The sequence below is a fragment of the Helobdella robusta genome, assembly GCF_000326865.2.
Source record: "Helobdella robusta unplaced genomic scaffold HELROscaffold_117, whole genome shotgun sequence".
NCBI lineage: Eukaryota > Metazoa > Annelida > Clitellata > Rhynchobdellida > Glossiphoniidae > Helobdella > Helobdella robusta.
In genome coordinates this window covers 164261-186821 of record NW_008703650.1, presented here as the reverse complement: position 1 = coordinate 186821, position 22561 = coordinate 164261, and the positions used below count along the sequence as shown (strand labels likewise).

General features: G+C 30.6%; 1 protein-coding gene across 1 annotated transcript in view; it reads left to right on the top strand.

Annotated features, from left to right (window-relative positions):
- The window catches only part of HELRODRAFT_183748 (hypothetical protein), a gene marked incomplete at both ends in the record, with an annotated part of 28080 nt that extends 6249 nt beyond the window's left edge, over positions 1–21831 (top strand). The window contains 44 exons of the mRNA XM_009013330.1: positions 347–448; positions 566–664; positions 1739–1837; positions 3510–3611; positions 3714–3812; positions 4599–4697; positions 4983–5084; positions 5189–5287; positions 5493–5591; positions 5967–6077; positions 6230–6331; positions 6466–6564; positions 6816–6917; positions 8827–8928; positions 9082–9183; positions 9266–9403; positions 9586–9684; positions 9794–9904; positions 10103–10204; positions 10335–10433; positions 11392–11490; positions 11910–12011; positions 12937–13035; positions 13221–13319; positions 13852–13962; positions 14105–14206; positions 14833–14931; positions 15278–15379; positions 16453–16554; positions 16644–16742; positions 17522–17602; positions 17913–18014; positions 18200–18298; positions 18506–18604; positions 18884–18994; positions 19145–19246; positions 19330–19428; positions 19601–19702; positions 20334–20432; positions 20751–20861; positions 21012–21113; positions 21197–21295; positions 21439–21540; positions 21725–21831. Coding sequence (XP_009011578.1) covers positions 347–448; positions 566–664; positions 1739–1837; positions 3510–3611; positions 3714–3812; positions 4599–4697; positions 4983–5084; positions 5189–5287; positions 5493–5591; positions 5967–6077; positions 6230–6331; positions 6466–6564; positions 6816–6917; positions 8827–8928; positions 9082–9183; positions 9266–9403; positions 9586–9684; positions 9794–9904; positions 10103–10204; positions 10335–10433; positions 11392–11490; positions 11910–12011; positions 12937–13035; positions 13221–13319; positions 13852–13962; positions 14105–14206; positions 14833–14931; positions 15278–15379; positions 16453–16554; positions 16644–16742; positions 17522–17602; positions 17913–18014; positions 18200–18298; positions 18506–18604; positions 18884–18994; positions 19145–19246; positions 19330–19428; positions 19601–19702; positions 20334–20432; positions 20751–20861; positions 21012–21113; positions 21197–21295; positions 21439–21540; positions 21725–21831 — 4496 coding nt within the window. The remainder of the gene's footprint in view (positions 1–346; positions 449–565; positions 665–1738; positions 1838–3509; positions 3612–3713; positions 3813–4598; positions 4698–4982; positions 5085–5188; positions 5288–5492; positions 5592–5966; positions 6078–6229; positions 6332–6465; positions 6565–6815; positions 6918–8826; positions 8929–9081; positions 9184–9265; positions 9404–9585; positions 9685–9793; positions 9905–10102; positions 10205–10334; positions 10434–11391; positions 11491–11909; positions 12012–12936; positions 13036–13220; positions 13320–13851; positions 13963–14104; positions 14207–14832; positions 14932–15277; positions 15380–16452; positions 16555–16643; positions 16743–17521; positions 17603–17912; positions 18015–18199; positions 18299–18505; positions 18605–18883; positions 18995–19144; positions 19247–19329; positions 19429–19600; positions 19703–20333; positions 20433–20750; positions 20862–21011; positions 21114–21196; positions 21296–21438; positions 21541–21724) is intronic.
- Between the last annotated feature and the right edge of the window lie 730 nt (positions 21832–22561).

Here is a 22561-nt window from a genome sequence, read left to right as displayed (position 1 = left end):
CGATCGATAATTAGCACAGAAGCTCAGGTTAAAAAATTATTTATACAAAATCTACAAAAACCTTATAACATGTTTAATTATATTATATAGACTGAGGTGTATTAAAATAAAAATTTAGTTACTAAAATTTTAGCGAGAGTTTAATTTAGGAAGAACATTTTTTTAGAAACAACCTGTTTCGCCAAACTGTCAACATCTATAACGTATTCGGAGTAAAAAAGATGCAGTGATTGATCTTGCTTGTTAATATCATTCCTCAGTAAATTTTTCAATGCCATATATTTTTATCGAAATTTCCACGACAGATTAAAAATCTGTATACTTTTTTAATTAAAATATCCTTCAGTTCAGTGTAACATAGCCAACTGCCTATCTTGCAACACACCCAACGTGTGTGCAGTTTGCAATACAGGGTTCACTTTGAATGTCGTCAACAACAGATGCGATGGTTATATTCTTGTTACTCATTTGAATTGATTAACAAAATTTTTGTATTTTCAGTTTCAATGAACAGAAGTATATCATTTCACAAAAGTGATTCTATTGATTTTTTTACCATTTTTAGTGCAGTGCAACGTTCCAAATTGTCAATACTGTCAGTCACCCAACAAGTGCTTTCAATGCAACGGTGGTTACAACTTGGATAACAATGGAAACTGTGTCGGTGAGTATAAAATATTGATGCGCGAAAGTTACGATTTTTTTTTACATTGTCCACACAGTGCTTTGCATCATTTACTTCTTCAAATAAATAAATATATAAATATATAATAGGCTTAAACGTAAGTTATATATGCCCATGTCAAAATAGCATTAAAAGAAAGCAAAAAAATTCAAATAACAAGTCAATTTTATGATCATAGAGAAATTCTTTGTTGGCCATATAAGTCAAATTTCTTCTTGAAGTTGGAAACAGTATCTGATTCAACAACGCATGTCGGTAAATTGTTCCAAATAGAGATCACTCTGTTAGAAAACGAATACTTTTTTGTATTTTTTTGTATTTGTGTGAAACTTTTGAACATGTATTCTTTAGCGATGCCCTCTGGTACGTGGATCCTGGATCCGCATCAAAACACAAAGCTGGTGAGGAATCTCTATCTACCATACCCTTCGCATTGTTGAAAATCATTAATATGTCTTCATGAACTCTTCTAAATCTTAAAGTTGACAAGTCAAGAAACTTAAATCGATCCGAGTAACAAAGGCCTTTGCAATCCCTGACCATCTTAGTTGCCTATAGATTTTTATTTACAGACATTACAAAAATGTTGTGTTTTGAATTTTCACAAAAAGCATTAATCCATTTGAACAGTTAATGAAACATTTTTCTTTTACTACATACTAGACATTTTGAACATTTGGCATTTATTTAAGATCCGTTGTTAATATCTTCAGCGTTACATTTGAGAGCCTCCAAATAACTTTTCATGCATTTATTGGTTTGATACCTTAAAACGAAATATTAACTTTAGGACCAGATGAGTTCTTTAATTTATTAAAAGACTCGTTTAGACTGTTTTTAAAATATAAAAAATATCATTGCAATAATTATAATAGTTCAAGTAGATTCCTAATATGTTATTTAATTACAAATTCATATTGAGGGCGTAACTTTCACATTCAAATATTCTTACACCAGAAACTTTTTATTTTAATTTTTGCAAATTTATCTGACAAATTGTGTTCCACACATATATAATTACAATTTTTATATATTCTAGTCTTTCAATTTCAGCTCAATGCAACGTTCCAAACTGCCAACAGTGTCAGTCGCCTGATAGGTGCTCCCAATGCAGAAGTGGTTACAACTTGGATTCGAATGGACTCTGCGTCGGTGGGTGATAAATTTTTTTTACGACTTGTAATTTAAGTTACGTAAACTAATTTGGTTTATTGAACTATTTAGTGAACTATTAATATCAAGATTAATTCAAAGTTTAAAGTTGAAATACGGAATTAGCTTATTAGTAAAATGGTTCATCTAACGCTCATAGATTTTGTGAAAATTGATTGAGCTGATATTTTTTAAAAAGGCTTTCAAAACTCAATAGTGTCGTACAAACAAAAATACAAAAGTGTCCAGTGTTGCCAAAACATTCAAATGTTCAGTAATTAGATACTCTGTAGTTACTCAGCAAAAATTTAGTACTTGAATATTATTTATATGAGATTATTTTTAAAATACTAAATACTGCTACTAGTTTTAATATAGAGTCTAAAGTAATTTTGAATTTTTCAATCATCCAGCAATCTTGGCTTAAAACAGTTGACACGGTTAATGAAAAAAATGTACGAGCTCAATAAACTGATATGCATTACAAAATTTTTATTTTTCAATATTTTTTATACACACATAGCAGTAAGTTTTATTGGTAAAAAGAAAATATACATACTTTTGTACGAGTACTGTAATTCAGTTTTGTACGGTGTGATCGAAAGCCAACTGACATCAATTCAATCTGTTCTGAGGTCTGCCGCTAGACTAATTGCTCGGGTCTCTAAATTTGACAGCGTTTCTGATTACTTGAAGGATGTACTTCATTGGCTATCGGTGGAGGACAGAATACGATTTAAAATAGTTCTCAAGGAAAAAAAACTGTCTAACTGGAAAAGCACCGGACTACTTGAAAGAGATGTTAAACTCAGTTTTGAATGTTCCTGAAAGAAATAGACTGAGGTTGGCAAAACACGGAGATCTTGTTTGTCCTCCGTTCAAAACATTTCATTTTGGTTCAAGAAGGTTTTCTTCTGCAGCAGCCAAGACTTAAAATTTATTGCCGCTTGACCTAAAAGTTGATACTAACATCAGTCGTCAGGTGTTCAGAAGCCGGCTGAAATATCATTTTTACAACAAAACGAAGCACAATTAGCGTCTTTGAAGATAATTCAATGGAAGCGCTATACAAAACTACTAGAATTTATTTCATTAAAAATGGTTGTTAACTATTAAAAGGAGTAATGTCTCACACAAATAATTCAACAAATGATTACGCTGTTTAATTAGAATTAGAGGACTTGAACTAACTAATAAGACGCTCAGCTGGGCAACATGTCCTAGGTACCCTCGTGTGTCTCAGGAAATTAGGAGACGTTCTATTTTCGGCTAATCGTAGTTGGCGTCGAACAAAATTTTTATTTATCAGAGATTTTACTATCAACATTTTTTGATCAGCAATCACTTTTCAAAAATTCAAAAAACTTAAAAAATTTTGTGTGAAACCATGCAAGCAGTTCTTTTATCTATCGCCATGGTTATGTATAAGAACAACGAAGAACTGAAAGGTAGAATTAAGAAGAAAGAATTGATAAAGAAAACTTTTTATTGGCCCGCGCGATGGTGTAATGGTTAAGGTGCCTGGTTTTGTTGATGCAGTGCCCGGGTTCTAACGCAAAATAATCTCCGCCTGTTACATGCAAGAACTTATATTATTGACATTTGATTCAAATGTTTTTTGAAGTTTGTTGATAGAAAATAAACATACAAAAAATAAAACTTTAAATTTCAGTCCAATGTAATGTTGCTAACTGCTTCTCGTGCAACACACCGAACGTCTGTGCAGTCTGTAACAGTGGGTACACTTTGAATGTCACCAGCAACAGATGCGATGGTATTTATTTGTATCAACTTGTGTCCATTTCACCTCATTTCAAATTTAAATCAGCAAATTATACCAAAAGTATATTGAAAACAATTAATTAAATGTACGCAGTGCTATGCAACATTCCAAACTGCCAATACTGCCAGTCACCCAACAGATGTTCTCAATGTAACAGCGGCTACAATTTGGATGGCAATGGAAACTGCGTTTGTGAGTATACAAAATAATGAAATTGATAAAATTTCATTTTTCTTGATTTAATTTTTTTCATGTTACGAGTTTCCAACATATGTTAGAAAATTATAACGAATCGCTAGTGTCTATTTCGGAATAGGAATAGGTTTTGAAATGTTGCACACATTAGTTATTCACTTTGATGATTCTTCTAACGGTTCACATTTCAAACTAAAATTTATAACCAGTTCTTAAGTTTATAATAAGTAAACATTGAAGAAAATGTAGCAAACATTGTAGCATATGAAGCAAACATTGAAACAAATGTAAAATTTTCAAATATGAATTTTTTGGCCGTGTTTAATAAAACTCTGCCTATTAATAAACTTTGATGTTTCAAATAAAACGAAAAAGAATTGAATGTAATGAATACCAAATATTTATTCACGGTTTCGTTTATTTGTTTATTAAAATGAAATTTGTTTCAATTATGCTTAATCTTTCATTACATCCAAACGCAACAAAAACCTCTCATTAAGACAAAAAATGACGGCTTAGCGGTTTTAGATGCCTGGGCCTGGTTTGCAGTGCGTGCAGAGACCAGATTTGAATGCGAAAATTGATGCCAGTCTTTAGCATGCTTAATGTGTGATGCGTCGTTAAACCTGTTATTTGCTTAAAATGTTTGTGTGTCGTTGATTTCTCGGAGTTTTGGAAAAGTGTTAAATATCTTTTTCAATTTTTAATATAAATTTTAGCAAAGAAACACAATGTACACAAGTTTTTTTTCAAATTTGATGTGAATTTGTTTTAAAATTTCAGTGCAATGCAGTGTTCCCAATTGTCAAAACTGTCAGTCACCCAACAGATGTTCCCAATGTAACAGTGGTTACAGCTTGGATAGCAGTGGAAACTGCGTTGGTGAGTACACCAAATATATTCACTTTTAGGATATTTTAAATGAAGATTCGTTCAATGAAATCAAATTTAAGTTTACTAGTTTTTTGTTGCAACACTATTTTCCAAAATTTGATAATTTTATTAATTTTTAAACATTTGTTGGCAATAATTGGTAGTGAAATTTTAAAAATAAATTCGTCCACGTTTTATATTAGAACTATTTCCAAAAGTATGGCTCTCTTTATAGAATTTTTTAATACATTTGATAAGAAAGATTTAAAAATCTAAACTAACGAAAAAATTCAGTTCAGTGCAACGTAGCAAATTGTTTTTCGTGCAACACACCGAACGTGTGTGCAGTTTGCAACACTGGATACACTTTGAACGCTGCCAACAACAGATGCGATGGTTAGACGTTTTTCTTGATCATTCATTTCTTGTTCATGTTCTTGTTCAGAATGCTTGTTTCAATTTCTTTTACTAATATTTAATAATTTGTTATAAATTTTCAGCACAGTGCAACGTTCCAAACTGCCAACAGTGTCAGTCACCCAACAGATGTTCCCAGTGTAACAGTGGCTACAACTTGGATAGCAATGGAAATTGCATTCGTTAGTTGGATATATTTATATGATGTCACTTATAGTGAAGAATGTTTGCCAAATAATTTGATTACGAGAATTATTTTTGACGTTATTAAATCTGATATGTATAGATCAACATTATTGGAAATTGATTTGACAGCGTTTGTTTATTTCAAACTTATGACAACAATTTTTTTTCAACTGTTATAAAATTGTTTTGAAACAATAACAGTGCAGTGCAACGTTCCAAACTGTCAAACCTGTCAGTCACCCAACAGATGTTCCCAATGTAACAGTGGTTACAACTTGGACAGCAATGGAAACTGCATCAGTGAGTTGTTGAAATATTTTTTTGTAAAAATATTAGTTACTATATGATAAAAATATTTTGCAAATTTTTAGTCCAGTGCAACATTCCGTTCTGCCAGTATTTTGTTTATGGTAAAATATTTGATAAAACTGTATTTAAGTTATGTACATCTAAGTTTATAAAAAATGAATGTAAAAATTTATTTCAAATTGTGTTAAACTTATTTCAAATTGTGTTAAATCTTGGATCTCATTACCTTCTTTATATATATAAAGTTATGTGTTATGTTTAAATGAGGTGCATTATCGAGATAATGTTTATCTTGTAATGGCTGAAGTTTGTTTTGATTTATATATTTTATCGAATTAAAATTTGAATAAAATTATTTAACTTAAGCTGCACCAATCCCGTGCAACGTTGCAAACTGTCGACAATGTCTCTTTGCAAATGTGTGCAATCAGTGCAACGATGGTTACACGCTCGACTCCACTAACAACGTTTGCAGATGTGAGCGTTTTTTCACGTTAATTTACAATTTAAATTGTTATCAATATGACATTGAAATTTAAGTATTCTAGTGAATTCATTAAATTATGGTGAATAGATTTTTATTTCGGTGATTTTAATCCGAGTAGAAATAAAAAACATTTTATTCTCAGTGCAATGTAACATCGCCAACTGTTACGCGTGCAGTTCTCCTAACGTCTGTGCCGTTTGCAGCACTGGATATACTCTGAATGCCGCCAACAACAGATGCGATGGTTGGAAAGTTTATTGTTGAAATACAATTTAATTATCAGTGCGTTTGGATAAAAACGAACCATCACTGAATTGATTTTTTGCATACAATTTTTCTGAATTATTTGCCAATTAATTCTTTACCTTTTTATAACAGTGCAATGCAACGTTCCGAATTGTCAAAACTGTCAGTCACCATACAGATGTTCTCAGTGTAACAGTGGTTACAACTTGGATAGCAATGGAAACTGCATTCGTTAGTATAAAATATATCATATTCATGAAGGAAACATCTTAAATTACGCTATGGAATGTAATGTGTGTATGGTATTTTGTTTTTTACACTGATTGAAAGTATTTACAAAATTTATTTGAATAATTTCAAAGTTCAGACACACAAATCACCCAAATACGCACACACACACATTCTTACATACAAACATACAATGAGTATATAATGTTATTAAAAAAAAGTATATCCGAAATTTAAAAAAAAAATGTTTCCAGCCCAGTGCAACGTTGCTAACTGCCTTTCTTGTAGCACACCGAACGTGTGCTCAGTTTGCAACGGTGGATACACTTTGAACGTCCCTAGCAACAGATGCGATGGTTAGAAACTTTTTGCTGTCGATTTTAATTTAATTATGCTTTTCAATTTTTCTTTATTAAAAAAAATGTTTAATGTCAAAAAATTCGAATTCTACTTTGTAGAACTCACGGTGCACTGGACGTTTATTTCTAGCCATTCATTAATTATAAGATGTAATTTCAACCAATGATTTCTCATAATCAATGACTGTACTGTGTACATAATCCAAAACGAGCAGTATTAAATAATGGTTCTCCAGTATATGGCTTTTCACAAAAATCCCAATAGTCAACGAATCGTTAAGAAGGTGTCTAGGAGCATACTGAACATCGCCATCCATACGTCTCCATGTTTTGGCAGAGAAAATGTCATTAAATTTAAGACACCAAAAATTAGCCTTAATATACTATCTAAAAATTAAATCTCAGATAAAAAACCTGGCATATAAATACATAACAGCAAAAACTAAGGCAGCAAATTTTAAATCAATTCCAACAATTTTAATAAGACTAAAAAAAGAATTCATCAAAGACATTAAAAATAAAAAAACAAAGGCACCAAAATTAAAATTAATTCCAACACTTTTAATAAAACTAAAAGAATTCATCAAAGACATTAAAAATAAAAAGACCATGGAAAAATTAAAGTTTGAATTTCTTCCTTGGTTACTAAAGCACCCAGAAATTGATACGTCAATAGCAGGAATGGGCCAAGATGTAAAACTAGCAAAAACGTTAGTTAAAAAAAAATTAATAACATTTAAACTTTATTCAAATATATACGGATGGATCATAGGCAAAGGAAAGTGTTCATTGATTAATGATGCACCTACCAGGAGCTGCTTCAATTTGCACCGCAGAGATCCTTGCTATAGACAAAAAAAGACATGGCTTTAAACTTCATTATTAATTCAGAGAAAAATAAATTTCTAGTATTTTCGGATTCCTTGTTTACTCTATCAGCCTTGAAACAATACAAACTTCTAAATCCATTAATAATTCAAATGAAAATTAAAATTTATAATATCCTGGATTGCAAAAAAATTAATTATAATATGATTCCCCAGTCACGTTGGAATTGAGAGAAATGAAAAGGTAGATCAGATGGCTTCTCAAGGTCATTCGATGCCATTATCTAAAGTTCCAATTCCGTCCAGTGATTTAAAGAATTCAACAAACAACCTTATTGTTGAAAAAAGGCCGGAAGAGTGGATTAAAACATCAAATTCCTTAAAATTAATTATGCCATCAGTAAATAACAAAAAGTTTAATAATAGTTATTTAAATCGTCAACTTCAGTCTGTAGATCAATAGATTAAAAATAGGACAACCAGCAATCACACATTCCTGGATCCTCAACAAAACAAAGCCACCTTATTGTGAAACCTGCGACAAAAAACTATAATTTTAGCATATATTAACTGAATGTGAAAAATTTGATTAGATCAAATAAAACTCGGGGTTCCATCAAATGAAGAATTGCTCTTTCGGAATAAAAATTCGAAAAGTCTTGATTTCATTTGTAAAGGAAATAGATTTGATCAACAGAATTTGAAGTTTTCTAGATGTCACAACAAAATAATCAGTTTCTAAGGATCCAATGGCGTGAAAATAGCAGCATCGTGCTGAAACGCCGTTAAGCTGCAAAAAAAACAATAATTTTTAATATATTTATAACCTTCTAAATTGAAATTTCGTCGTTTCACTGAGCTGCACTAGAAATGTTTTTAAATGTTTGTTTAATGCTACAAAGTTAGAATAATATTGATATATACATGTCTTTTCATTTTAAATTTTAATCCTGATAATGTTGTGATTTTTATTTTATTTAAAGTTGCAATAATTATTGCCTCGATAGTATTTTTATTAAAGTTTTCCTTGAAGAAGATAAAACAAATACAAATTTTGATTCACTTATTAATAAATCCAGTCCAGTGTAACGTTGTCAACTGTGTTTCGTGCAATACACCGAACGTGTGTTCAGTTTGCAATCAAGGATTCACTCTGAATGTTGCTAACAACAGATGCGATGGTTATACTTTTTTACCATTTCGCACTGAATTGCATTAATTTGCATTTTTTTATTGATTTTTATTGTGCAATGCAACACTCGAAACTTCAAAACTATCAAAACTGACAGATTAAAAAAATGATTGTCATTTTTTTTTTTTACAAACTCATTCAGTCCAGTGCAACGTTGCCAACTGTGTTTCGTGCAACACACCGAACGTGTGTGCAGTTTGCAACACTGGATACACTTTGAACGCTGCCAACAACAGATGCGATGGTTGTTTTTTATGTCTTTTGATTTGAATTGTATACTGAATTTTTAATTTTTCCATTTTTATTTCTAATTCAAATACTTGCAGATTCAAAACTGATACAATTAGTTATAATTTTATTTTCAGTGCAATGCAACGTTCCCAACTGTCAAACCTGTCAGTCACCCAACAGATGTTCTCAGTGTAACAGTGGCTACAGCTTGGATAGCAATGAAATCTGCATTCGTTAGTGAAGTATTTTGATGTGCGACGATAATGATGATGACAATTTTTTTGAATCTTTTGTTTCCATATCCTGCTTTGAGGCTTTATTTCTTCATATAAAAGACTAAATAAAATTTTCAACAATTACAACAATATTATTAAGTATTTATATTGAAAACAATTCCAATAATTTATATTCGCAGCACAATGCAACGTTCAGTTCTGCCAGCAATGCCAAGCACCGAACAGATGTTCCGTCTGTAACAGTGGCTACTATCTGGATAGTAATGCAAACTGCGTTCGTGAGTATTTTAGTTTTAAACATAGTTATAAGTTTATAATTTAAATTTTTTAGTTTTCTCAAGTTTTCTGTTTTGAACTAAACACTGAAAACAATTATTTTGAATGAAGAAATTCCAATAACGTGCAACGTTGCCAACTGCCGATCATGTCTCGTAGCGAATGTCTGCTACCTGTGCAATGATGGTTACACGCTCGATACCAACAATAACGTCTGCAGAAGTGCGTTTTGTTTTGAATATCATCCGGTTATTTATTGTAACTTTTCAGTTTGTTCTGACCTACTCTTAAATTTTAATCATAATTTGTTGGAGAGTTATAAACTTATTCAATTGTAAATGCTCAGCTGTTTAAACAAGTAAAAATTTGTTAAATGTAATAAACCCGAACAATCATTTGATACATAACTGTCATTTTCAGTCCAATGTAATATCGCTAATTGTTTGACGTGTAACTCGCCGAACGTGTGTGCACTGTGCAACAATGGGTACACGTTGAATGTCGCTAACAACAGATGCGATGGTTGGAAACTATTTTTCATTTAAAATAAATTTTGATCACAATATTTTTCATAATTTTTTAACAAAATATTTTCTAAAGACCCAAAGCTGAAACATACAAAATTAAATTAGAATTTGTATAATGATGACAGTGCAGTGCAACGTTCCTAATTGCCAGAACTGTCAGTCACCCAACAGATGTTCCCAATGTAACAGTGGCTACAATCTGGATGGCAGTGGAAACTGCGTTGGTGAGTACAAAAATGGAATATACTTTGCAGAACGAATAATAATAATTATGAAATAAAATGAATTGATATTTACAACGATACAGTGTGGAATTTCCATTTTTTGAAGTTAATGTAAAAATGTTACATAATTAACCATAAAATACCGAAATTGTTTTCTTCATAAATTTTTGAGTTCAATTTAATATCTGACCCTATATTATTGAGATGAACATGTCGGTCATGTATTACCTTACTATAAATTTAACCTTTTATTAGAGTTTGCAATTTGAAATCAACTCTATTAGTTCACTTTTGTGAGATAGATAAAAATGATTGAAAACGTAATTAAAATTTTAATTAAAATGGTAGTTTCCTTACTTGTTCAACTATGAAACCTCTTTTCAATTTAATGTTTGAACATGAACAATCATTTATTTTTGATATATATTTTTATAGTTACTGTATAACAGGCAAATATTTCGACATTCACAGCTCAATGTAACGTTCCATTTTGTCAACAATGCCAATCACCCAACACATGTTTCCAATGTAATAGTGGCTATAACCTGGATAGCATTGGAAACTGTATTCGTGAGTAGAAATAAATTATATGCGATGATTAGTCCTTATGTTAGTATTATGAAAAAAAATTAGTCCCCACTTGTTTTATATAATAATTTCTCATATGTACATGATATATTTCAATCTCATTTTTTTATTTTGTAACATATAAGACGCTGTCCAGACATTCGATTTAAACAATTTTTAGTGTATGTATATTTTATTTATGTACATTGATTTTGTAGACTGATAATTTGAGTTATTTTGTCATTTATGTCCTTGCAGTCATGATTAACATTCGCACGCCATAAAAATATTATTTTATAATTTGGTCTCTTATCATTTTTATTTAAAAAATGTATTTAGTTTGATTAATAAATATTTTATTAGAGTTGATGAGATTATTCACATTTTTCAGCTCAGTGCAACGTTCAGTTCTGCCAGCAATGCCAAACACCAAACAGATGTTCCATATGTAACAGTGGCTACAATTTGGATGGTAATGGAAACTGCGTTCGTAAGTGATTTTTAAAGGCAATTTTCGTTGTAAATATGTAAATTTTGTTTAAGCGGTTCGTTTAGTATTGATTAACCATAAAGTGTTCCGATCCATACTTGCTTCAAAAATTAATTTCTGTGAGAAACTTAAAAGCCTAATTCTTTTTTTTATTTATTTTTTCAGATATTTTTTATCTTCAGAAAAGCAAAAGTTTCACTGTAAACATTTTTGCTTAGTTCATTTTGTAAGCACTGATAAGTATCGATTGAATTCGTATTTATTCTGTTTTTCCATATGATCTTTTTCTAATTAAATATATTTCTATGCTACTTTGAACAGATGGTTAATGATATTTTATGTTTTTACGTTTTACTAAAAAAATTTTTGAATTTGTAGATTATATGAAAGTCTAAAATCCTTATATATTTTCTTCTCAGTCCAATGCACTGTTGCCAATTGCTTGTCGTGCAGCACTCCGAACGTGTGTGCGGTCTGTAACAATGGATACAATTTGAATGTTGCTAACAACAGATGCGATGGTTGGATATTTTGTTCATGAAATAAGAAATTATGTCCAAAGTTATTTTGCATTTTAAAAATTTTGTTTTTAATTTGTTATTTGTTTGGGTTATTGGACCACGGGATGGCTCAATGGTTGATGGTGCATGGTACTGCTTTGCAGCGACTAGATTTGATTGCATTGTAGTCAGTGGATTTTTTGGTGTATTTAAATGGGATTGAATGGGGCATGGGTTATCAACAGTGAACAATCATTTTGTAACTTTTTGAAAATTTAGCAGAAAAACTAGTTTAATTACTTGTTTTACATTAAAACAAGTTAACCAAGCGATAAGTGAAAAAGAAAAATAATCGCCAAGTATTTCTAGTTTTGATCCCCCATCTTAGTTGTCTGGTTCTTGTGAACGATGCATGGATTCGCACGTAAGGCTCTGCACCACGCATGCTGTTGTTGTCTGGGTGATAATAAAGAGAGAATGAATTTCCATTCGTTAACTTTCCGAGTTTTCGTCATTCATAAAACTTGTTTATAAGTGTTTCGACAACTCATCCCAAATTTGAGAAATTTTTTTAAAAATGATAATGGTAAAATAGAAGATATAGAGAATGTATATAGTCAGTCGATATGCAAATAGGAGAGGTAGTTTTAATCAATTTAAATAACGAAATGAATGCAGATAGCACTTTTAACCCAAATCTCAGAAATAACATCGGTATTGGTCGTTCTAGGGTTAAAGTAGTTTGGTGGATGCAATAAGTTTTTCAATTTTTGATAATGCACAGCAGATGTCTGAAAATTTGAGGTGTTCCGTTGAAAGTAAATTGCAACTTGCGAATTATAAGTTCAAATTATTTGTACAAGTTTTGATAATAAATATAAAAATTTTAATAGAAATAGTTTCCTCTCAAAAGAAAAATAACTGTATTTAATATTTAAAAACACAGTGCAATGCAACGTTCCAAATTGTCAAAACTGTCAGTCACCCAACCGATGTTCTCAGTGTAACAGTGGTTACAACTTAGATGGCAATGGAAACTGCATACGTGAGTGAAATATAATTATCAAATTTCATGGTACAAATTATAGCATTTCAATTGTTTAGACCGTATTGTGGGCAAACCATAATTTGTGCCTAATTTGTTAACAACTTGCAGTTAATTTTTTCAAAAATATTTAAATAAAAATCGTTATTGTTGTTGATGATAAAAATGCTTCAAATACTTTTCAGCGCAATGCAACGTTCAGTTCTGCCAACAATGCCAAGCACCGAACAGATGTTCCGTCTGTAACAGTGGCTACTATCTGGATAGTAATGCAAACTGCGTTCGTAAGTACACTGATTTAAATTCGACGTTTCAATTCTAATGTAAATGTGATTGTTTAAAACCATATTTATTAATATATTGTAGCACTTTTGCTAATGTTTACGCTACCAAAGTTTTATTGTTTTTTTTATCTATTTTGTAGTTTCTGATAAATTTTATATTTTGTTTTAGTACTATCGAAGAATTTTAGAATTTGAAAATTAATGTTTGGTATTAATAATATATCAGATTATGTGTTCAATGACTTCTTGTATAACTTGTATTCATTATATTAGCTGATATATATATGTGTTCTAATTTCAACTATTATCTGCTTGGTGACTGTTTTGTATCTGTTAAATTAGGTTAGCTGTTAGTTTTCTCTTTGTTTTCAACTTTTTTTGGTACTGTCTATTAGCATATGTTTTTTCCTTAACTGAAAAACGTTTTAATTAGCAAAACATATAAGAATAAATTTATAAATTTTAAAAATGTTTTGAATATAATTTAACTATAGAATAGTATTTAATCTGATGATATGAACATTTCATAAAGCCATCCCAGTATCATGCAACGTGGCGAACTGCAAGTCATGTCTCGTTGCAAATGTATGCATCCAATGCAACGATGGATACACGCTGGACACCAATAACAACGTTTGCAGAAGTGGGTGATTAAAAAAATTTCAATTTTGTTTAAAGCTACAGTAATATTTGTAATTTTTAAATTTTTTTCAACTTTACATTTGGTTTATTTTATTTCAAATGAGACAAAAGTAAGGCGTTAAACATCGAATCCTAAAATACAGTCCAGTGTAACATTGCTAACTGCTTGACGTGTAACTCTCCCAACGTGTGTGCAATCTGCAACATTGGATACGTTTTGAATGCGGCCAACAACAGATGCGATGGTTAGAAAATTTCGTTTTGTAATGTTGATTTTAATTAATTTATGTTCTGATTTTTGAAATCTAATCATCTAAAAATACTAAATTGGTTTATATTAAAATACAGTACAGTGCAACGTTCCGAATTGTCAAAACTGTCAGTCACCCAACAGATGTTTCCAATGTAACAGTGGCTACAGCTTAGAGAGCAATGGAAATTGTATTCGTACGTACAAATAAGTTTTCCAACGTTTAAAAAATTAAATTATTTAAATGAAAACAATTTGTCAGCAACTAGTACGTAGATGACAGTCGATTTCTATAAAGTAATAAACTCAGATCCTAGTTATAAATAATACTTTAAATCGCTAAAAAACAGTCAACATTCAATCAAGCTAAAAATTATAAGGAAAAAGTGTGCACAACTGTGTACGAAAAAGTAGGAAATTAAAGTAACCACAAAATTTTGGTTACTTCTTGGAGTTGAACATCAGAATATCTTTTCAAGCAATATTTTTACTATCATGTTACTAAAAATCTCATCAATTTAAATTATTAAGTAGTTCTCAAGTATTTCAATTTTTTATCATTTGATTTTAATTTGTTTAAAAAAATAGTTGAATAAAAAATTATTAACCTTCTGAAATTAGCGCAATGCAACGTTCCAAATTGTCAAAATTGTCAGTCTCCAAACAGATGTTCCATATGTAACATTGGTTACAATTTGGATGGCAATGGAAACTGCGTTCGTAAGTAATTTTTAATGGTAATTTTCATTGTAAATATTACTATTACATATTTTTTGTTGACGCGCTTTAAAAATTAATTTCCATGAGGAAGTAAAAGTTCTGACTTTTTTTTACACTTTCGCCGTTCACATTTTTGGTTAGTTCGTCATGTCAGCACTGATGTCCAACATTTGAATTTGTATTTATCCTGTCTTTTACATGCTCTTTTTTTCTAATCAGATACATTTTTTTATGTTACATTGAGCCGTTGGCTAATGATATTTTTATGTCTTGATATTTTTTTATGAAATTTTTGAATTTTCTGATTCTAAACAATTACTAAAATGTTTGATAATTATCTTTCCAGTTCAATGTACTGTTGCCAACTGTTTGTCGTGCAGTACACCCAACGTGTGCGCTGTTTGTAACACTGGATACACGTTGAATGTCGCCAACAACAGATGTGATGGTTGGATATTTTTGTTTATACACCGAAAAGTTATGTTCAAATTTATTTCGCATTACAATAGGTGTCATGTTATGATCGTGGACATTTTATTGCACAATTTTTTATTTTGATTTGTTGTTCATTTGCTTTAATAAGTGGTTGGATAGCTCCAAATGCATGCAGGTTGATAGTTTAGGCAATTTCGCTCATCATATACAGCGTGAGATGTGTGGTTTCAAGCGTTTCTACGTAAACTTTGTGTATTTTATTGTCGTCTGAGGAGTAATATAGAGAGAATAACTAACTTACAAAGCCTTCAACGCCCAATAAACCTGTTTTATAAGTATCTTGACAACTTATTTTCAAAAATATGTACAATTTTTTTAAATGATACTGGTAAAAATTTGAAAAACGAAACAAATTTTAAACAGGCAGACTGAACAATAATACACAATATTGAAAATAATGATATAATATAAGACAACAAGTCAGTTTGTTTGATATCCAAGCTTGATAATTGTTAAGGTAAGAGAAGAAATTGATATGAGTACATGTTTTGAAAAGGTTATAAATTTTGTATTGATTAAGTTTTTACATACCGTTCGTTAACAGAAATACTATATGAAAAATAATTTAAAATCGCAAACTATTTGTTAGTTTAAGATATTTTAATTTTTGTACTTCATCTCAAAAGAATTGGTCATTACAAAACTCTACTAAAAATTAATCATTATTAATTGGATTTGTTATTGTTTCAATTATTTTTTCAATTTTTTAACAATTATCATAATAAAAATATCAGAAAAGGAAGATATTTTCACATTTATAAAACAGTGCAATGCAACGTTCCAAACTGTCAATTCTGTCAGACACCAAACAAATGTTCCCAATGTAACACTGGTTACAACTTGGATAATAATGGAAACTGCCTTTGTGAGCACTAAATTTATCTATTTCTAGAAAAAAACTTCTACTCGTAACACCTTCATATTGAAATTTGAATTAATGAACATTGAACAATTTATGATAAAAAAAAAACTTTACAGAAAATGATTATAATTTACGAATATTTTTAACCTCAAATACATTTTCAGTGCAATGCAATATTGCTAACTGCGTCTTGTGTAACACACCCAACGTGTGTTCAATTTGCAACCAAGGATTCACTCTGAATGCAGCTAACAACAGATGCGATGGTTAAATTTTTTCCTACTGATTTGATTAAAATGATGCAGTCTCTGTTTTGAAGAAAACTAACGATAATTATTATTTTCAACATTCCCAGTACAATGCAATGTTCCCAATTGTCAAACTTGTCAGTCACCCAACAGATGTTCTCAGTGCAACATTGGCTACAACTTGGATAGCAGTGGGAATTGCGTTCGTGAGTATAATATAATTACCAACTTTTGTTTTAACATTGCTCTAATTTTCATTTGTGCGTACAAATAAATATTACAACGTTTCAGAAAACTAAATAAATCAAATAAAAACGATTTGTCAGCAAAAAGTAAGTAGATGACAGTTGATTTCTTCAGAGTAAATTTTAAGCGCAAGTTTTAGTAAAACTCAATGGTGCAGGCTCTGTAGCTAAAGTGGAAAAGTGGTTATTAAAAAGAAAGATCAGTCGCCAAAGAGGAAATAAATTGTAATCACAATAAAGAGAATCCTCAGAAACTTATGAGCGGCTATTGTGTCAGTGCATAGACTGGCTTGGTTGGGATTTTCCCTGTCGATGGTGATGGCTCTTGACATTCTTAAGGATAATCATACTTTAAACTAAATAAATAGACTAACAAATTGATAAATAATTGGAAATGATAACGAGTATTGATTAAATGACAATTATTTTAAAATATACAGAATTAGCTAATCTCGATAACGCACACCATATCAGCATTATGGGATCTTCAAAGCCGTTAAATGGGAACAAACAAATTTATTTGTAAATTTAAAACAAGGAGATGAAAATGATTTAAATTTTTTAGGATCTTTCATACAGCTCGAAGTTGAACATCAAATTAACATTTCTACAATCGCGCCACTATAAATGCATTAATATAAAATTGTTAATTAGTTCTCAAGTGCTTCAATACCTTTTTATTTAATTTTAATTTCTATTTAAAAATTATTGAATAAAACTTATCCACCTTCCAAAATTAGCGCAATGCAACGTTCCAAATTGTCAGAATTGTCAGTCTCCAAACAGATGCTCTCAATGTAACAGTGGTTACAACTTGGATGGTAATGGAAACTGCGTTCGTGAGTATAAACTTATTTTAAATCTATGCTGCCTTAGTTTTTGCTGTTATGTATTTATATGCCAGGTTTTTTATCTGAGATTTAATTTTTAGATAGTTGTTAGGTAATGGAAACTGCGTTCGTGAGTATAAACTTATTTTAAATCTATGAAACAAAATATTTTTTTTTGAAACTACAAGAAACATTTGAGTAAGAAGGCATTAGAATAATAGAACATCTCATCAAAAATGCTTTTTGAATTTTATTAAGTGTGGTATTTGAATTTTTAAATTTCTAACTTTAACTTTTTCAGTTCAATGCAACGTTGGCAATTGTTTCGCTTGCAGCACGCCGAACGTGTGTGCGGTTTGCAACAATGGATACACTTTGAACGTCGCTAACAACAGATGCGATGGTTGGGCATTTTTACTGTTAATTTTAATAAAATACTGTTATGTATGTATTTCCTTTCGTGAAAAAAATTCAAACATTTTAAGAAAAGTAGAAAATAAAAACTGTTAGTATTCACATCCCATTTTGTTAAACAAAATAATTCCTCATTTCAAGAAAAAAAACGTTAAATATTTACAACTTATCCAGTGCAGTGCAACGTCCCAAATTGTCAAAGTTGTCAGTCACCCAACAGATGTTCCCAGTGTAACAGTGGCTACAACTTGGATAGCAATGGAAATTGCATTCGTGAGTAAAAATTTTCTCTTTGATACATTTTAGAGCAACGTCGGCAAGCAAACAATGAATCTTAAAATCTGAATAACATTTACTATCGCATCATTGCACTGCTCAAACAATTGATTTTTTTTATTTTTATACGCAACTTGTAGCAATTTCTTTCTTTCAAATTTTCTAGAAGATTTTTATTTTTTGAACGATTTAAATGCTTTCCAGCGCAATGCAACGTTCAGTTCTGCCAGCAATGCCAAGCACCGAACAGATGTTCCGTCTGTAACAGTGGCTACTATCTGGATAGTAATGCAAACTGCATACGTATGTACAAAGATTCAAAGTTGACATTATAATTTTAGATTAAGTGAATCACTAATGTTTATTTTAATTGACTGCCATTTTTTCTATTTTTTGTTTTTTTTTAAAGTTGATTTTGATGCATTGTATAAAATGATAAAAGTTTGACCGTCTTTGTAATTTTTTAATTCAATCAATTTTTAGTATGTTTGAAATTTTCAGTCATTAATTTAAATCTTTGACTTTAGATTTTCATTGATCAAAAAAATTAATTTATTCTCTTTCTAAATTTTTTTCATAAAGCCATCCCAGTATCATGCAACGTGGCGAACTGCAAGTCATGTCTCGTTGCAAATGTATGCATCCAATGCAACGATGGATACACGCTGGACACCAATAACAACGTTTGCAGAAGTGGGTGGTTGGACAAATTTCAATTTTGTTCAAAGTTATACTGAAAAGTTTTTTATACGATTGTTTTCAAACTTAATTTGTAACAAACTTATAGTTTAAATTATTTCAAATAAAATCATAAGACGTTTATTATACCATCCATAATTTCAGTTCAATGTAACATTGCTAACTGCTTGACGTGTAACTCTCCCAACGTGTGTGCAATCTGCAACGTTGGATACGTTTTGATTGCGGCTAACAACAGATGCGATGGTAGAAGTTGATTTCAATAGATTTTTTCTATTTTTTACTAAAAATATTTCAAATAAATAAATTTGTTTATGTCTTAATGACAGTGCAATGCAACGTTCCCAACTGTCAAAGTTGTCAGTCACCCAACAGATGTTCTCAGTGTAACAGTGGTTACAACTTGGATAGCAGTGGAAATTGTGTTGGTCAGTATAAACTTAATGCTTTTTTAAGAAAATAAAATTTTTGTGTAGATCCCTTTAAAATCTTTGATTTATAGCACTAAGAACAAAAAAGCATTTGAACAAAAATGCTATTCGAATTTCGATAAATGTATAAATTCTATTTTTAAATTTTTGACTTGAAATTTTTTTTCAGTTCAGTGCAACGTTGGCAATTGTTTCGCGTGCAGCACACCGAACGTGTGTTCAGTTTGCAACAATGGATACACTTTGAACGTCGCTAACAACAGATGCGACGGTTGGGCATTGTGAAGTTGATCTAAATTAAATAAAAAACTTTGTGTATATTTTGAAAAAAACTATTCCGATCTTTTATTAAAAAGTTGAAAATAAAAATTTTAAACATTCACATTACGGTGTGTAAAACGAGAAAATTCTTCATCTGAAGAAAACTAACAGAAATACTTTCTATATTCCCAGTGCAATGCAACGTCCCAAATTGTCAAAACTGTCAGTCACCCAACCGATGTTCTCAGTGTAACAGTGGTTACAACTTGGATAACAGTGAAAAATGCATTCGTGAGTAAAACCTTCTTTCTTTATTACATTTCAGAGCAACAAAAACAAGCACACAACCCATTCATATAAATAACTTGAATCAACCAATCTCACACTACTTATGACCAACGGGAACCACTTCCATTCGATCTTGGTCACTGTAGCGGCAATTTTTGCCACCTTTACTATTGCACCATGGCCATACCAATAAAATAGAATAAACCAACTGTAGAGCGGTAATACATATAATTTTATTTGTTTTATTCAAAATTTTTTTTCTAAAAGCAATTTGTAGCAATATTTTTAAAATAGTTATTACAACATTACCTAGGAACATTATTATTTTTTTAAACTTCATGATTGCTTTTCAGCCCAATGCAACGTTCAGTTCTGCCAGCAATGCCAAGCACCAAACAGATGTTCCGTCTGTAACAGTGGCTACTATCTGGATAGTAATGCAAATTGCATTGGTACGTATAAAGTTTCAAATTTGACATTTCTTATTTGGAATGAAATTTTGTTTACAGAGTTATTATTCTTTTCAAATAACTAGAGCCTATTTTGATCTGCAAGCATTTTTCACCTTTTTTGTTTTTCACTTTTTTCAGTAGTTTTTGATGCAACATATAAAATGATTATTTTTTATCATTTTTGTAATTTTTCAATTCAATCATTTTTTAATGTTATCAGAGAAATTTTCTGTCTGTAGTTTAAATCTGTGACTAGAGTTTTATTGATCTAAAAAATTATTTTATTTTCTCTCTAAAAATTGAATTTTTTTCAAAAAGCCATCCCAGTATCATGCAACGTGGCGAACTGCAAGTCATGTCTCGTTGCAAATGTATGCATCCAATGCAACGATGGATACACGCTGGACACCAATAACAACGTTTGCAGAAGTGGGTGGTTGGACAAATTTCAATTTTGTTCAAAGTTATACTGAAAAGTTTTTTATACGATTGTTTTCAAACTTAATTTGTAACAAACTTATAGTTTAAATTATTTCAAATAAAATCATAAGACGTTTATTATACCATCCATAATTTCAGTTCAATGTAACATTGCTAACTGCTTGACGTGTAACTCTCCCAACGTGTGTGCAATCTGCAACGTTGGATACGTTTTGATTGCGGCTAACAACAGATGCGATGGTAGAAGTTGATTTCAATAGATTTTTTCTATTTTTTACTAAAAATATTTCAAATAAATAAATTTGTTTATGTCTTAATGACAGTGCAATGCAACGTTCCCAACTGTCAAAGTTGTCAGTCACCCAACAGATGTTCTCAGTGTAACAGTGGCTACAACTTGGATAGCAGTGGAAATTGTGTTGGTCAGTATAAACTTATTGCTTTTTTTCAGAAAATAAAACCTTCGATTTATAGAACTGAGAACAAAAAAGCATTTGAACAAAAAAGCTATTTGAATTTCAATTAATGTATTAATTGAATTTTTAAACATGAAATGATTTTTCAGTTCAGTGCAACGTTGGCAATTGTTTCGCGTGCAGCTCACCGAACGTGTGTTCAGTTTGCAACAATGGATACACTTTGAACGTCGCTAACAACAGATGCGACGGTTGGCATTTTGAAGTTGATGTAAATTGAATAATAAATGTTGTCTTTTTTTCCAAAATATTATTTCAAACTATTTTTTTCATAAAAACATAAAATAAAAATTTTCAACATTCACCTCATTCTATGTTAAACGAAGAAATTCTTCCTTTGAAGAAAACTAACGTAAATATTTTCAATATTCCCAGCGCAATGCAACGTTCCAAATTGCCAAAACTGTCAGTCACCCAACAGATGTTCTCAGTGTAACAGTGGTTACAACTTGGATGGCAATGGAAATTGCGTTCGTGAGTAAAACCTTTTTTTTATTAAATTTTAGAGCAAAAACGACAAGTATACAACCCATACATGTAAATACATCTGACTCAATGGAACACATCATACACACTACTTTTGAAAGACGGCATCAAACCCAGTCACTGCATACTAATTCCCTTGATGTGGCAACCCATAAACGTTAAATTATTTTTTATATACATTCATACTCTAAGTTACTGTACTTTTGCTATTTCACTATAATACTACATTACAATTTCAATAAATCACAACTAAAAAACTGGAGAATTCTTTTTCGCAAAAATATGTTTTTGGAAATGGTATAAAAAAGCGCAACAAAGTTCTAAAATGTATGGGATATGATTTCAATCATCTTTATCAAAACTGTGAAATTGACATTGAATCGTAATCTTTTTTTACTACATCGCTATTAAGTATTAATCAATGAGATCATTAAATTTTTTGGAGATGGCTGAGGAACATTTTCAATTTTGATAGTGGCAAATGAAAATTGAACATCAGGCAAATTTGGAAAATTTTTTTCTCCAAGATACTATAATAGAAACAAAAATTGATTTGCCATTGGGAGAAAAAAAAACGATTGGCGATAAATAATTTATAATTATATAGACAGCCTTTGTGAAAAGCAACAGGACGCATCACCACCGTTACCATAGAAACAGACAGAAATAGAATAATGACTTCTTGCGATGTTAAAAGATATTATTTTAAAAACTTAAATTAATAAT